Source organism: Danio rerio, chromosome 5, assembly GCF_052040795.2.
Source record: "Danio rerio strain M-AB ecotype USA chromosome 5, GRCz13ab, whole genome shotgun sequence".
In the NCBI taxonomy this organism is placed as follows: Eukaryota; Metazoa; Chordata; class Actinopteri; order Cypriniformes; family Danionidae; genus Danio; species Danio rerio.
The window spans coordinates 56,630,618-56,646,077 of record NC_141025.1 but is presented as its reverse complement, the minus strand read 5'-3'; the positions used below and the strand labels follow the sequence as shown (position 1 = coordinate 56,646,077).

Below are 15,460 nucleotides of genomic sequence, written 5' to 3'. Positions count from 1 at the left end.
ATTAAAATTTTTTCATTATTTTTATTATAATAATATTATTATAATTTCATCTTTATAATTACAGCTTTTGCCATTTGACTATCATAATTATCATCTGAAAAGGAGGACATGCTCTGTGCAATAAAGTTAGGAAAGATGTGTACAGGTTACTTTAGTCTCTGCAAGAGGTAATGCCTGCATCTAAAATCGCATATTGACTGAGTAGGTTCTGCATTTGAATTTGAACTTATTTCAAAGGAATATTTAAACAGCAAGGGTGTCCAAATTCAGTCCTGGAGGGCCAGTGTCCTGCATACTTTTATTTCGACTTGCTTCAACACACCTGCACGGATGTTTCCTAGTAAAACAAGTAAGTCTAGTAAAAGCTTGATTAGCTCAGTGTGTCTGATTGGGATAGGAACTAAACTTTGCAGGACACCGACCCTCCAGGACTGAGTTTGGACACCCCCGTTATAGAGTTTGAGTGTGTGTAGTATTATTGAAAGTGAAATGTACTACACGCTCCATGTTGTCATGACCTGTGGTTGGATGCAGCACAGGCCATAAACGCTGCCCTCTGCATGTATTATAGCATTTCTCAATCCTGGTCCTCCTCATGCCCCAAAACTCAGCGCTTTTTATATGTTTCTTTTTTATCTCCAACAGTTGTTTAACTGTAAATGGCCAGCAATGTGGACACAGGATATTCTCAGAATTTAATTTGAGAGAAAGAATACATTTTTTTAGGGTGGCACTGTAGCTTAGTGGTTAGCACTGTATTTGCATTGGTAAATTATGTCACACTTCACACTTCTCTAGTAATAAGACGCTGCAGGCAATGCCATTATGTAAATCTTTGAGTGAGCATTCTGAGGTTAAATGAAGAGCAATGAAGGAGAAGGGAGGGGGAGCATTGTATAGAGAACTGTCATTCAGACAGCTCATGTAAGGAGTAGGGTTGTCATGATACCGTTAATTCATGTCACGATAATATACCAGCTGAAGAACCAAGTAGAATTGCGATACTGTAATTTAATTTAATAACTCAAATCCGTGAAATAAAGAAAATTGTCAGAAATACTATATTTTGTATGTTATAATGGGCCTCTTTGAATTGAATAAATGATTCCCTTGCTATTAAAAAAGTATTTGCACATCACTTCACCTAAAATGTGTTTTTTTTGTTTTTTTTGTTTATGTTTTAGATAAACTGACTGATATTAAAAAATAGACACAAATTAGGTTTTATTAAGTGGTCAAAAATTCAGTTTTAATGTTTCCAGTATCCACTGTTTTTTTTTTCTTTTCTTTTCATTCTTATCAGGTTAAGTAATTCAAAATTTAACTTTGTGAGTTGCTCTTTTTAGGAGATTGTCACAGTTGTCAAAGCGACTAAATCATATTGACAGGAGCAGAAATGAACTGATTCAGATTCAAAGAAAATTAAATGAAGTGATTCAGATTCTGAAGTGTCAGAAAACGTTCAAAAGAGGCTCCACAGACTATTCAAATAAAATGGTCTTTTGTTGCACAAATGGGTGAGCATTTTAACTTTTCAACATGCAACATTATGTGTTGGAGATAGACCGTTAATGACGATACTACCGTTTACAAACTACAGTGGCACCACCATTATTTTGGAGCTATAAAATCACGATACTACCATAGCACTATTAATAACTAGTAAATAGTCCATGCAACCCTGGAGCTCATCTAATGAGCTGGTTATCTGAATCAGGTGTGTTAAATAAGAGATTTAAGTAATAAAATTAAAATTTGAATAATTGAATAAATAAAACTGCACTTTTAAAAGTTTATGTTGTTTAGATAATTATTTAGTTTTATTATTATTTTTTTATACTACACCCACTGATTAACAGATGACAGAAGTCACGCTGGGACATTTAAGAGAATATTTCAAGAGTTCACACTGATCATTTATAATAAAGCTTGTTTGGCATGCTGTCCAGAGAGAGAGCATTGAGCTTATAAGAACCCCGAGCTCTGGGCTCCCTCCCATTAGCAGGACAAGAGGGGAGATTGAGCTTGGGTAGACCTTGATGAGCTCCCCCTGAAAGCTAAAGTTAGCTATTCTGCTTACTAAGAGCTCATCTATAGGGCCATTTTGGTATAGTCAAATTATGTACAGTTGAAGTCAGAATTATTAGCCCCCTGAATTATTAGACCCCTGTTTATTTTTTCCCTCAATTTCTCTTTATTGAAGGGAAGATTTTTTTCAACACATTTCTAATCATAATAGTTTTAATAACTAGTTTTTAATAACTGATTTATTTAATCGTTGCCAGTAAATAATATTTGACTAGATATTTTTAAATACACTTCTGTACAGCTTAAAGTGACATTTAAGAGCTTAACTAGGTTAATTAGGTTAACTAGGCAGGTTAGGGTTTTTTGGCAAGTTATTGTATAATGATTTTTTTTTTCTTTGGACTATCAAAAAAAAAAATATATATATATATATAGCTTAAAGGGGCTAATAATTTTGTCCCTAAAATGGTATATTAAAAAAATATACCCAAAAGCCAAAATAAAACAAATAAGACTTTCTTTATATAAAAAATATAATCAGACATACTGTGAACATGTCTTTGTTCTGTTAAACATCATTTGGGAAATATTTGGAAAAAAAAATAAAGGGGGGCTAATAATTCAGACTTCAACTGTATATCACATGTTTTTGGACTGTGGAAGCAAACCAGGGAACCAGGGGAAAACCCAGCTAATCGTTTACCTGTATGGGTGGCTTTCTCTTTGTTCCCAGTTTTTCTGGTAACTCGACATGTACGTTGGCGGACTTGAGAGGCAGAACAGAGTTAAGCGAGATAACAGGATTCGAGTCCGGTGAAGGAAAGAGTTCCAGAAAGCAGGTAAGACAAAAACAACAGCTAAAAAAATCAAATAAACAAGTAAATAACAGGGTGAAAATGTGGTAAAATCTGAAAATGTGGTAATAATTAGATGAGGGCTTTTGTTTTTCTTGACTGCTTGCCATTTTTCTAGACTCAGTTGGGTTTGGGGAAGTGGCTGGGCAGGCCATTTGGTGCTTTTGAAAACACTATTGGTTGGTTTTAGAGAAGGGGGTGGGATTTGCGAAAACAAAAACTGTAAAATGTAGCTCCTAGGACGTATTTGGCACTCTCCAGAAATCTACATAGGGGTACATAATCAGAATGAGCCTTGGTTGTAAACTTCACTTAGTGAAAGTTTTACACTCCCTTGAAGTGCTTAAAGTTGATTGATGAAGATAGAAAATGATAATTTTTACAGATATTAAAAGCTTTTAAACTAATTTGGGATACAAACATTTCATGACCCGTTTAACAGAAGTTTAACGTTATAAAAAGAATCTTTAAATCTTGAAGTTTTAAAACTTGCATCTCATGTTTGTAACAGTAAGAATGACTCCTTCTATTTATTGAATTAAATTGTCTGAACATCTGAGTGTTCTGTCACACTTGCTACAGAGGCCAATAATATGCTAATATCACAACTTTCAAGCATTGCCGATACGTTGGTTTCATTTACGAGTGTCTGCAAAAGTGAGAAGGCACATAAAACAACTTTGAAATAGCTTCAGGGGGAAATTTACCAAATATAAATATAATCTACGTACAACTGTTTACTGTTTTTTTTAAAAGCTACTATACATTCTGGTTATTTAGAAGACTGTCAATCTGTTAAAATTTTCAGGTGGTATTTTGGTTCGATGCAGCCAGATGGAACAGCACGTGGAGTGTAAAGTTGAGGCAAAGCGCACAGCAAACCCACAGTCTAGTTCATGCACAAAGTCACTACCATTACCAATGAGGGGATGTGCCAGGGGCCACAGGCTCGAGGGGCCACAATACACTACATAAGATCTGGCTAACAGCTCTACTTCTGTACATGCTACATATCTTCACCCACTCTCCTCACAATTAAGACTTAATCCTTCAGCTAGACCCTGAAACTTACTTAAGACCCCTGACCTCCAACAGTGGCCTTCTTTCCCCATAAAAGTCACTCTTGAGGTGACATGGTGGTGGTGAGCACTGTTTAATACTCTTCTCCAAGCATGGACCCTCTATCCTTCCACACTTTCAAATGGACATTTTACCTCTCTCTTTCTAAAACGCGAGGTATGCGTCATGCCTTCGAAACATCCTAAGAGTGAGAAGCACATCTAGATGGAAGCTGCCAGGTACTGAGGTTGTTGTTCATGCAGGAAGCCTGGGTTCAATCTTGAGTGATAAATCATAAAGTGTGTCCTCATCCATAATCAAGGTCTTATCCAGAAGATACTGCGTGACCTAGGCACAAATAACAGAAGATTACTTTAAAACAGATTACATAATGCACTACAAATTAGGGGATAACAGGGATTCCACTGGGAATTTTTAGAATATCATGGAAGGTATATTCCAGACATTGAAAGTCCCAAATCGTAATATTTCATTTGTCATTGCATATCCCGGGTTTTTGTTTGTCACTTTAAATTTTAGTTTCCATTTATAAGTAAATTAAGTTTTCTATAAGATTTAAATGCATATTGCATGCCTGCCGTTATGATTAGTCTGTTTTTCCAGCTTAATTTTATTCCTTTTATGATTAATAAGTCAAAAGCAGTCTCCAGAATCAACATGTCAGGATAAAATACATTTTAGGAGCTTTGGGTTTAAAATTACCATTTAAAGGGTGTTAAAATATGTCAGAAACACTAAATGTAATACTTGGAAAACTACTAAAAAATCAATGGGAGAGCCACTTCCCAGCCACGTAAACACTGAGTTTTAAAAAAAAATGTGAGACAAATTATACATTGTTATTCTATACTAGTGGCTAGTAAAGTCCAGCAAAGTGATATTTAAGCTAAAACCAATTTAATATTATGCAAAGCACAACAGCAGCCTGTTTTTCTGCTCATTATAGGTCATGAAAAATGAGCTGTTTATTCAGTGAAATCGGGGAATCTGATATTTGGCTTAGAATGGGTAACCTGGAATAATTACATATTACATATGACATTTCATGAATAAAGATGACACATTTTAAAACAGTTCATTTTAGTCCCCGTAATTAAACTCACTTGATCAAACTAATTGAGTCCTTCAGGCTTGATTGAAGCCTACAGGTTAGTGTACTGAAGCAGGGTTGGATCTAAACTCTGCAGGTTCCAGCCCTCCTAGAACTTTGTTACCCCTGATCTAGAGTGTAAAAGCAAACCCAAGTGACAGCAGGGGAGGACCTAGTGATTTGAGGGCCCTAGGAAATTCCAGGTGTATTGAAAATCAAAACACTCTTTCTCAATAGATATCTGTTTTCTCTCTAGATTAAGTTTTTCTTTTGTAAATAAACTGAATGTAAAAATATATTTAAAGTGGAACTTATTTAATTTAAAATTAAATACAATATACTCACAAATAAAAAACAAGCTCACATACTATGTACAGCTTATTAGCCATACTTGTGATTTGTGATTAGATTTTAATATTTATATGTGCAGTATGGAAGGAACGTTCCACTATTCATGGGGCCTTCAGGTTTAGAAAACAAGTAATGACATTAACATCTTAATGCTTATAGACAGATTTTACAACATATGATAGAAAAACTATAAAATAGTTTTTGGATAATTAATATAAATATCTTTGACATTGGTCGGGGCCCCCTATTTTCCCGGGGCCCAAAGCAGTTGCTTACAGTACCTCGCTTATTGATTAGAACCGCCCCTGAGTGACAGTATTTACATTTAAAAAAAATTAAATTCATTTACAACATTTAATTAAAACATTTAATTTTTTGTAGCTCAGCAATAAAACAAACAAAAAAGTTTACGTCAAATTAGAAATGACGATCTCAGTGCTGAAGGCATTCACCCCAACCCTCTCCATCATTCATATTCTCCGCTCAGATAAGATGTTGGGCCAAATTAAAGCTTAAAATAGCCGCATTTCCGGGGCCTTATCGGGCCAAAGCAGGGCTTCCTCTGGGCCAATAATAAAGTATTAATTTATAAGTGACTTTTTTTTAGTACGTCCTCCTCTATGTTTTAATAACACATAATAACCTTTACACCATATTAAAGACACAGCAGCCAGTAAAAGTTGTGAATAATTTTTGTCAAGTTTAACAGTGTGTTTGTGAATGGTGTGCACATTTAGATGCCCATGTAAGAGACCAGGCAAAAGAGCGCTCGCTTGACAGCTCTGTTGATGCCACGAGCGGCTGGGTTTCTTTCTTTTAAAGATAATAGAAAATATGAATACAACAGAAAGACATAAAACTTTACAAATTACGTGTCCACTTATGTAATCAACAGTGTCATATCTAGATAAAATAGCCTAAGCTATACTGAAATCATTTAAAGAATTACAAATATTGGATATAAAAAATCATTAATTTTATAAAAAAAAACATTAATTAAATTAACCATTATAAAACAAAAAAAAGCTACAGTAGCTATAACAATGTAGGTATATACAATACATAAATTAAACCATTTTAAGCCATTTTAAACTTTCATTATACAAAGGCCTATGTGAAAAAGAGAATAGATTTTTTCAAAAACAATAAGCAATAAAGGAGTTTTGAAATATTTTTTATAAAGTATTTGGATACGATGATATTAATCAAATCAAATGGAAATTGAGCTTTATTGGGTAAGATGCAGCACGAATTGATGGAGAATGCCAAGAATAGATCTGAAAATGAATTATATATGTCATACCTTTGGTTGGTGCTCTATTCTGTAGGGAGTTTGCTGGAACTGTCGGATCTCTCGTATGATGTGAGAAATCTGCAGAAACCGTGTCAAGATTCATCAGTCTATCCACTTACGCAAAACATTAATTATTCACTTAATCCCAGTGGAAATGATCCAGGATATATGATATGATTTCTCACCATTCTCATCTTTGAGAAGTTAACTAGACCTTCCTCTGTGAAATTTGGAGTTCCCTCTTCGATAAATGCGAGGTCTGTCAAGTACATGCCCAGATATGGAACACAGGGTGGATTACAACTGCACGAAGACAGAAACAAAAATCAAATATAAATCATATGTTTTCAAAGCCTCTATTGGAGAGAAGTAGTTGAAACATGTAGCATTACAATAGCTCACTTTTTGAGAGTTTCCCTCAAGTTTTTAAATCTTCCCTCAGATGACACGGTCTTCTGAAGTTTGTCCATTAGTGCTTTAGTCTATTTGAAGAAACACAACAACGGCCAAAAGTTTTTGTATTACTACACTAAAATATAGTAGTCAACATTTAAAGTGGATCAAAAACGTTTTTTTTTTTTTTTTTTTGTATTATTGTTCTAAGACAAAAATGGGTGTTGTTTAATAGTTTTATGACAACTTTGATGAAAGGTTCTGATCCACTTTAAATGTTGACTACTGTAATCCACTACTACAAAATAGCACCATTTAGTTTGTGCACTGTAAATAATGCTGCATTCCACATAAATTCCTCATGTTGTCCCAACACAAACTAATTGATGAAAAGAATTTAATCATTTTTACAAGTTTTTAATAAGTGGATTAAACATATATCAATTAAGCTGTGACAAAAAAAATCTTTTTAAACTCATTTAAATTACAGTAAGTAGGGCAAGCAACAAACGTCATATTTTTGAGTGTATCTCTAACCTGTTTGCAGACTTTAGCCCATGTCTTCTTCAGCCTGTAGATGGCGCTGCGGTTCAGGGCAGATGTGATCTCCAAGACACCGTTATAATTGTTGAGACAACGGCAAATGTCAGCCACTGCGACCCATTTTTCAATAGAACCCGCTCTGGAGCCCACATCTGTATGGCTCATGATCTGAGAGGCCACCAGATTACTCATCTATACAGGAGAACACAGATACACCACACAGGCAACAGGGAATAGTTGTCACATGTTTACGCCAGTAGTTCTTAAAAAGTCCAAATCTGTATAACACGTGTTGGCTACAAAACAGCAGGTTATTTCCACTACTGGTTCAGTTTTTTATTTTTTATTTTTTTGGTTATTGTTTACTAAGTTTTAACAGTAGGACAAACAAGAATTCAAGAGGTTTCTGTGTGGAGTTTGCATGTTCTTCCTGCCTTCGTGTGGGTTTCCTCCGGGTGCTCCGGTTTCCCCCACAGTTCAAAGACATGCGGTACAGGTGAATTAGGTAGGCTAAATTGTCCGTAGTGTATGAGTTTGTGTGAATGTGTGTGTGGATGTTTCCCAGAGATGGGTTGCGGCTGGAAGGGTATCCGCTGCATAAAAACTTGCTGGATAAGTTGGCGGTTCATTCCGCTGTGGCGACCCCGGATTAATAAAGGGACTAAGCCGACAAGAAAATGAATGAATGACTAATATATATATATATATATATATATATATATATATATATATATATATATATATATATATATATATATATATATATATATATATATATATATATATATATAATTGTTATTATCATTATTAATAATTTACTAATTAATTTTTATATAATTTTACAGCATTTGATTTATATTTGATTATCAAATTTTTTTTTCTATTTAATTAAAATATACCTGCAAGTATACAAAATTAAGTAATGTCATTTAATATGAACTTTAAAGTAGAAACAAGTTGCAAAAATCAACGATACAAAATACATTTGCAATACTTCCTAAATTAGTGCTTTGTAATAAATACTTTAAATAGAGGTTTAACTTTAAAAAGGTTCTTCAGAAATTTAGCTGACCATAAATCCCTATGATATAATGTATTTAATTTCCATGCTTCTAATACCCAAAATAGCTTACTGTGGTCTTCTGAGTTAGTGAAGTTTAGCATCCTTCTTTAATTTATTTATTAGTATTTATTTTTTTTTTTGCATTAGATATATTGTCTAATGAAAGTCAGCACCAATATTTAATTGCTCCATATTATTACTGTCATTTTCATAAAAGAGGCAAAGAAAACATTCATAAAAAAAGTTTATTATTATTAAAAGCTTTCTAACTGGTTCAGTTACAGTTACTGTAAAGCATAACTGAGTTTATTTACTTGAGATAGATACTCCGCAACGATGGATATTTTAAAAACTTCTTGTGTAGGTTATTTGATTTGTCCGAGCACTGTCTCGGTTATATTGTGTGATGAAAGGATTGTGAGGGGCGCGCACCAGTTTGAGTCCAGCTGTAACCGTTAAGCGGCCAAGACAGCGTTTCAGTCCATTCAGTATTCTTCTGCCTATCCCAGCTTCTGGTACTACATGTACAAGTGTATCAATGAATCTTGAAGTGTATCAAAGAATTTTTTTGTTCTACAACGAGCTTGGTTAGCCTATACCTTTGCCTGCACGGTTCTCTTGATAGTGCCAAAATAAGGGACTGTCTTGGGAAAATTGGGACATCTGATGATCCGTGTGGGTGACTGAAACATGGTTATTCAATATGTGTTTTTGAACAGCAGTAAACCTAAAGGAATACTTCACATTATCGGCGAGAGAAAGCATAATGCAAAGAGGCGTTTCCCTTGCCACAGTGCAAATTAATTATTCAGCCAATCAAGGACCCCCTTCTTCCAAGGGCCCTGAGGCTGCAGCCACTTGTAGAGGGTAGTTAGCATTGAAGCTTGTGTGACACTGAAATGTCGCTCAACATTGTGCCGTTTTGTTGTCGCCAGTCACTGCAAATGAAGTAGAAAAAGAACTGTTCCTTCTATTCACTGCGAAAATTATTTGTTTTCTTTCTTTTTTTCTGCCATGTTTTCGAGGGTAAATCATCTCCTCTCCTTTACTGCAACCGCAAACAGACCAGCTAGCTAGCTCTGATCTAATATTATTTTTTAATTTTATTTTGTATTATATAACTTAATGTGATTTTCAAATTTACAACAATGCACGTGTGACTTAAAAATAATAGCTACAAAAAATACTAGATGCAGCTTACTGGTGAGTGGCGCTAAAGTGAGCTATTTTTAGAACAGGCCTGCAGGCAACTCATGCTGGTGACCCCTGATTTAAAGTTGTATCAGTTATTGCTAAAATTCTACATGTGACAACTAACCCTGGTGTCTAATCCAACTAACTTTTTATAATTATGTATATAGTTAATTTGCTTCATATTTTTAAAGCAACATGTTTATTTGATATTTTTAAGTAAAATCCACTAATCGCTTTAATGGGTACCTAAGCAATGGGTGAACTCAACTTACCACCTTTTACAGTATAAGATAGCAGATGGAATAAAGTAGTTATATATGAACTCACATCATTGAAGTGTTGACTTGTCTTCATGATGTATGGCGTTCTCTCTGTCTTATCTGTCTTCATCCATCCTTGGCCCAGGAACTCCCTACAGCAAGAACACAGTCAATGTATCTGCAGACAAAGCTTCTACTCTTTCGGACTTTCTGAAGCCCATTTTCCATGTGATCAATAAAAGTGAAGACAGATTTGCTCATGCATAATTCTGTTGTACTCACTCGTAGGGAATACTCCTGAACACGATGTGATCGAGGAGAGTGATTTGTTCTGCTATCTCCATTGCAGACAGAGACTCAAAACACTCGGCCTTTGGGCACTCAGCCTGAATTAGACAAAAAGACAAATTAACAGTTTTTAACAGCAATGGTAATGTAAGAATACACTACCTGACAAAAGCCTTGTCGTCGATCCCAGTTGAAAGAGCTACAAATAATAACTGATCATTTGAAAAATGGTCAGAAGATTTTCCTGATGAATCATCTGTATCCTGTATATTGTGCTGCCCATTACATTACAAACCACAGGAGAGGACAAATTCTTTAGCAGGATAGTACTCCTTCTCATACTTCAGCCTCCACATCAAAGTTCCTTAAAGCAAAGAAGGTGAAGGTGCTCCAAGATTGGCAAACCCAGTCACCAAACATGAACATTATTGAACATGTCTGGAGTAAAACGGAGGAGGAGGCTTTGAAGATGAATCCAAAGAATCTTGAGGAACTCTGGGAGTTCTGCAAGAATGCTTTCCCGATGGCTTTATTAATAAGTTATTTGAGTCATTGCAGAGATGTACGGGTCCTTCAAGAGTCATACACAATATTCATTCTTTTTCCACTTCACCATGACTTTATATTCTATACTGTACATTATTTATGGTAAGTGACAGGACTTTTGTCTAAGCAAAGTCAGACCTTACTGTCCTAATGTAATAATTCAAAATCAAGGCATGATCATATTTTATGTTGGCAAAATAAGCGTAATCTAGAGGTTTTCGCCTTTCATATAAGCCACTTCTGATACCAAATGATCAACTAGAAGTCAAGTTATTATTTGTTATTCATAAAACTTGGATAGGTGACAAGACTTTTGTCAGGTAGTGTAAAATAACTCATTGTGGTAATTTAAATTGTTGATTTCTTAAGTTTTTTAAACATTAAAATACAATAAAATTGCCAGCAACTTCACTAATAAAATAAACACACAATACAGTTGAAAGCAACATTATTAGCCCTCTAGTGAAATTTTTATTTTTATTTATTTAAAAATTTCCCAAGTGATGTTAAGAGCAAGAAAATTGAATAATATTGGAAAATTATTGAGAAAGACATATTTGCTTTATTTTGATACATAAAACTGTCCATTTAAAATGTAAATAACTGTGTAACAGTGTGATACTCTATAATGACAATGTGCAAAATATCATGCTGATGCTGACTGGACAGCTAGTAATTACACATATTGTACACATCCTACCAAAACCAATAATTAAAATGCAAATAGCAATGAATGATGCTGGTTTTGTTTGACACAGAACGTTTTCTATTAGCACAGAAGCTGAGAATTTCAGGAAGAAGATGTGTTTGTCCAGGCAACATGTATTGCTAAGCAAAAAAACATGTAACACACACACACACACACACACACACACATGAATGCACACACACACACACACACACACACACACACACACACACACACACACACACACACACACACACACACACACACACACACACACACACACGTGGGTACAGTGGGTACAGTACATAGGTTCCAATTCTTTATATACTGTTCAAACCGTATATTGTATTACCCTCACCCCACCCTACCCCTAAACCCAACCATCATAGGAGACTGTGTGCAGCTTTACTCTCCGATTAAACTCATCCTATGGAATTTATAAGCTTTTTGAGAAATGAGGACTTAACCAATGTCCTCATATTTCACCTCCTTTTTGTAATACCTGTGTCATTAAACAGATTTGTGTCCTGATATGTCACAAACACACACACACTCACACACACACACACACAGAGCGAGAGAGAGAGAGAGAGAGAAAGAGAGAGAGACCAAGAGTACAGACCCAGTCCCGATAATGCATGCTGTGTTTGTAATTAGTGAGCCCAGTTTGCTGCTGCCAGTAGCACATTATATCATGAAGCTGTGTGTGTGTGTGTGTGTGTGTGTGTGTGTATGTGTGTCTATGAATACATTTATCTGCATTCAATCTATAAACAATGATGCATGAGAACCATAAAATCAGCTAATGTAACCATACATATTGTTAACAGTATTGTATAATATTAACAAACAAAAATACAAATTAAATAACAGTTATTTTTCTACCCCACATGCTTACCTAAGAAAAGGAAATCCTCCAAAGCCATGCTTCTACAATTGAAACTCCCAGGATATCGCTAGCAGAGCTTTGAAATGTAACAGCATGAGCATTTCAACAATGCATGGATATTTCAGGCAGGAAACCCCTCTGAAAGCTTTTTTAGAGTGGGTTCTTTAGTGTTCTGGTGTTGCTGAGTAGTGTTTGCATGTGGAGGATGGCAACTGGCACTTCGTCTCACTGTTTGAAGTTGTAATTAGAGTCCCGCTGCTCAGAGATTTTCAGTTTGAACATGTAATTCAGTCCCTGAGCCTGATGCTGCCTCTGGAACTCCTCACGAGGAACAGCAAAATCTGTCTTCCCCCTGACATCAAAACCTGAGCATTTACTAAAATATTGCCCCTGCCACAAATTAGACCTACTGGATTGTGTGCTTTCATCAAAGTAAAAATTTGTGAATCGTGTAACTGGACTGGTAAAGTTCTGGCTGAAGCAAAAACATTTGTATCACATCAGTCACATCAATGTGCTGAGTGTACACTACCTGACAAAAGTCTTGTCACCTATCTATGTTTTAGAAACAATAAATAATAACTTGACTTCTAGTTGATCATTTGGTATCAAAAATGGCTTATATGAAAGGCAAATGCCTCTAGATTATGTTTATTTTACCAAAATAAAATATGGTCATGCCTTGATTTTGAAATATTTAATTATCCAATTAAATATATCAATAATTCAATTTGGTTCCTAGACTTCAGCTCTGCACAAGACATTTGGCCATAGGAGAAATGGTCATGCCCAACTGAGCCTGGTTTCTCTCGAGGTTTTTTAATCCTTCACTTCACTTTAATCCAAACCAAGTTTTTTCCTTGCCGCTGTTGTCACTAGCTTGCATGGTTTGGGACTGGTGGAGCTGCGTATCGATGGATTTGCTCTTCGGTGTTTGAACTCTCAGCAGTGAATATTAAACCACACTAAACTGAACTACACCTTGACCTTCTTTGTTTTTAAGAGTTTTGATGTGGAGGCTGACGTATGAGAACGCGCACTATCCTGCTGAAGAATTGACCTCTCCCGAGGTTTTTTATTGTAATGGCCAGCACAAATGTCTTGATACCTCAGGCTGTTGATGTTGCCATCCACTCTGCAAACATCCCATACTGAATGTAACCCCAAACCATGACTTTTCCTTCACCAAACTTAACTGATTTCGATCAGAATCTTGGTTCCATGCAGGTTCCAAGAGGTCTTCTGAAGTTTTTGCGTTGATTGGGATGCAGTCCAACAGACGATTCATGGGAAAAATCTACCTTCTGCCACTTTTCCAAATGAGCAACTAGAAGTCAAATTATTATTTGTTGCTCTTACAACTAAGATTGACGAGAAGACTTTTGTCAGCTAGTGTATGATAGGGCCCCAATGGGTTCAATCCCCAAAGAGCATGTACAGAACACTGGTAAATCATGTATTTTGTAAACGATGTAAATCAAGCTGTAGATCATGCTCTAGTGTTATTCCATTATGACAAAAAAATACAAATAAATTATATATATATATATATATATATATATATATATATATATATATATATATATATATATATATATATATATATATATATATATATATATATATATATATATATATATATATATATATATATATATATATAATTCTGACTTCAACTATATCCCATGACCAGGATGATGCACAGCTGAAGATTGAAGACATTCTTCAGATGGTAAGAATGGTTTATAGTGTTTTATATATATATATATATATATATATATATATATATATATATATATATATATATATATATATATATATATATATATATATATATATATATATATATATATATTTTTTTTTTTTTTTTTTTTTTTTTTGTCATAATGGAATAACACTGGAGCATTATGTACAGCTTTACATATATATATGTGTGTGTGTGTGTGTGTGTGTGTGTGTGTGTGTGTGTGTGTGTGTGTGTGTGTGTGTGTATAGAATAAATGCAGTTTTTAATTTTTTAAGAACCATTTTAGGGACAAAATTATTAGCCCATTTAAGCAGTATTTTGTTTCAATAGTCTACAGAACAAATCATCGTTATATAATAACGTCCCTAATTACCCTAACCTGCTTAGTTAACCTAATTAACCTAGTTAGGCCTTTAAATGTCACTTTAAGCTGAATAAAAGGGTCTTGAAAAACATCTAGTAAAACATTATTTACTGTCATCATGGCAAAGATAAAATAAATCAGTTATTAGAAAATGTGCGCGGGTCTATATATATATATATATATATATATATATATATATATATATATATATATATATATATATATATATATATATATATAAACACTATAAACCATTCTTACCATCTGAAGAATGTCTTCAATCTTCAGCTGTGCATCATCCTGGTCATCTTGAGAAAGGGCACTGGGGAAAAAAAAAAACAATTTCCTCTTACCAGCTTTCAATGCTGCCCTTGCAAATCCAATCTCAAAAGAGATTTACATTAATATTCATAGACACAGTGGCCATCAAAAAGTGTCCATGTGTGAGATGTGTGCCCATGTGTGCGCACTTAAACCCACCTTAGTATGTTTGCTGTGGCTTTTCTCTCCTGAGGGAGAAGGTCTGGGTCTCTCAACACCTCTTCCAGCAGGCAGATCACACCCATCTTCAACTCTCCATTCATTTCAAAGTCCTGACAAACACCACACACATAAGTTCATGTTCCACAAACATCTGAGGACAAAGGCTAACTGGTAGACGTCATCTACCAACATTCACTATCTGTTGAATCTAATGTAACTTCTGTGAAAAGCCAGAGAAGACGTTATGAGAGACCAATTCTACAGCCAGCAAAATGAATACAACATTTAAGTCTTTTAAGAGAACG

At 34.8% G+C, this 15,460-nt stretch overlaps 1 protein-coding gene across 7 annotated transcripts in view; it reads right to left on the bottom strand.

The window, feature by feature from the left end:
* Nucleotides 1-2,582: 2,582 nt before the first annotated feature.
* The window catches only part of rasgrf2b (Ras protein-specific guanine nucleotide-releasing factor 2b), a 121,611-nt gene continuing 108,733 nt past the window's right edge, over nt 2,583-15,460 (bottom strand). For 4 of the 7 annotated variants that reach the window (XM_087251937.1, XM_087251938.1, XM_087251939.1 and 1 more), the window contains 9 exons: nt 15,153-15,265; nt 14,934-14,994; nt 10,433-10,536; nt 10,218-10,302; nt 7,628-7,825; nt 7,100-7,179; nt 6,883-7,000; nt 6,707-6,775; nt 2,583-4,289 (listed from right to left, as the gene is read on the bottom strand). In XM_087251937.1, the coding sequence (XP_087108063.1) occupies nt 4,197-4,289; nt 6,707-6,775; nt 6,883-7,000; nt 7,100-7,179; nt 7,628-7,825; nt 10,218-10,302; nt 10,433-10,536; nt 14,934-14,994; nt 15,153-15,265 (921 nt within the window). In that variant the 3' untranslated portion in view covers nt 2,583-4,196. 7 annotated transcript variants of the gene reach the window in all.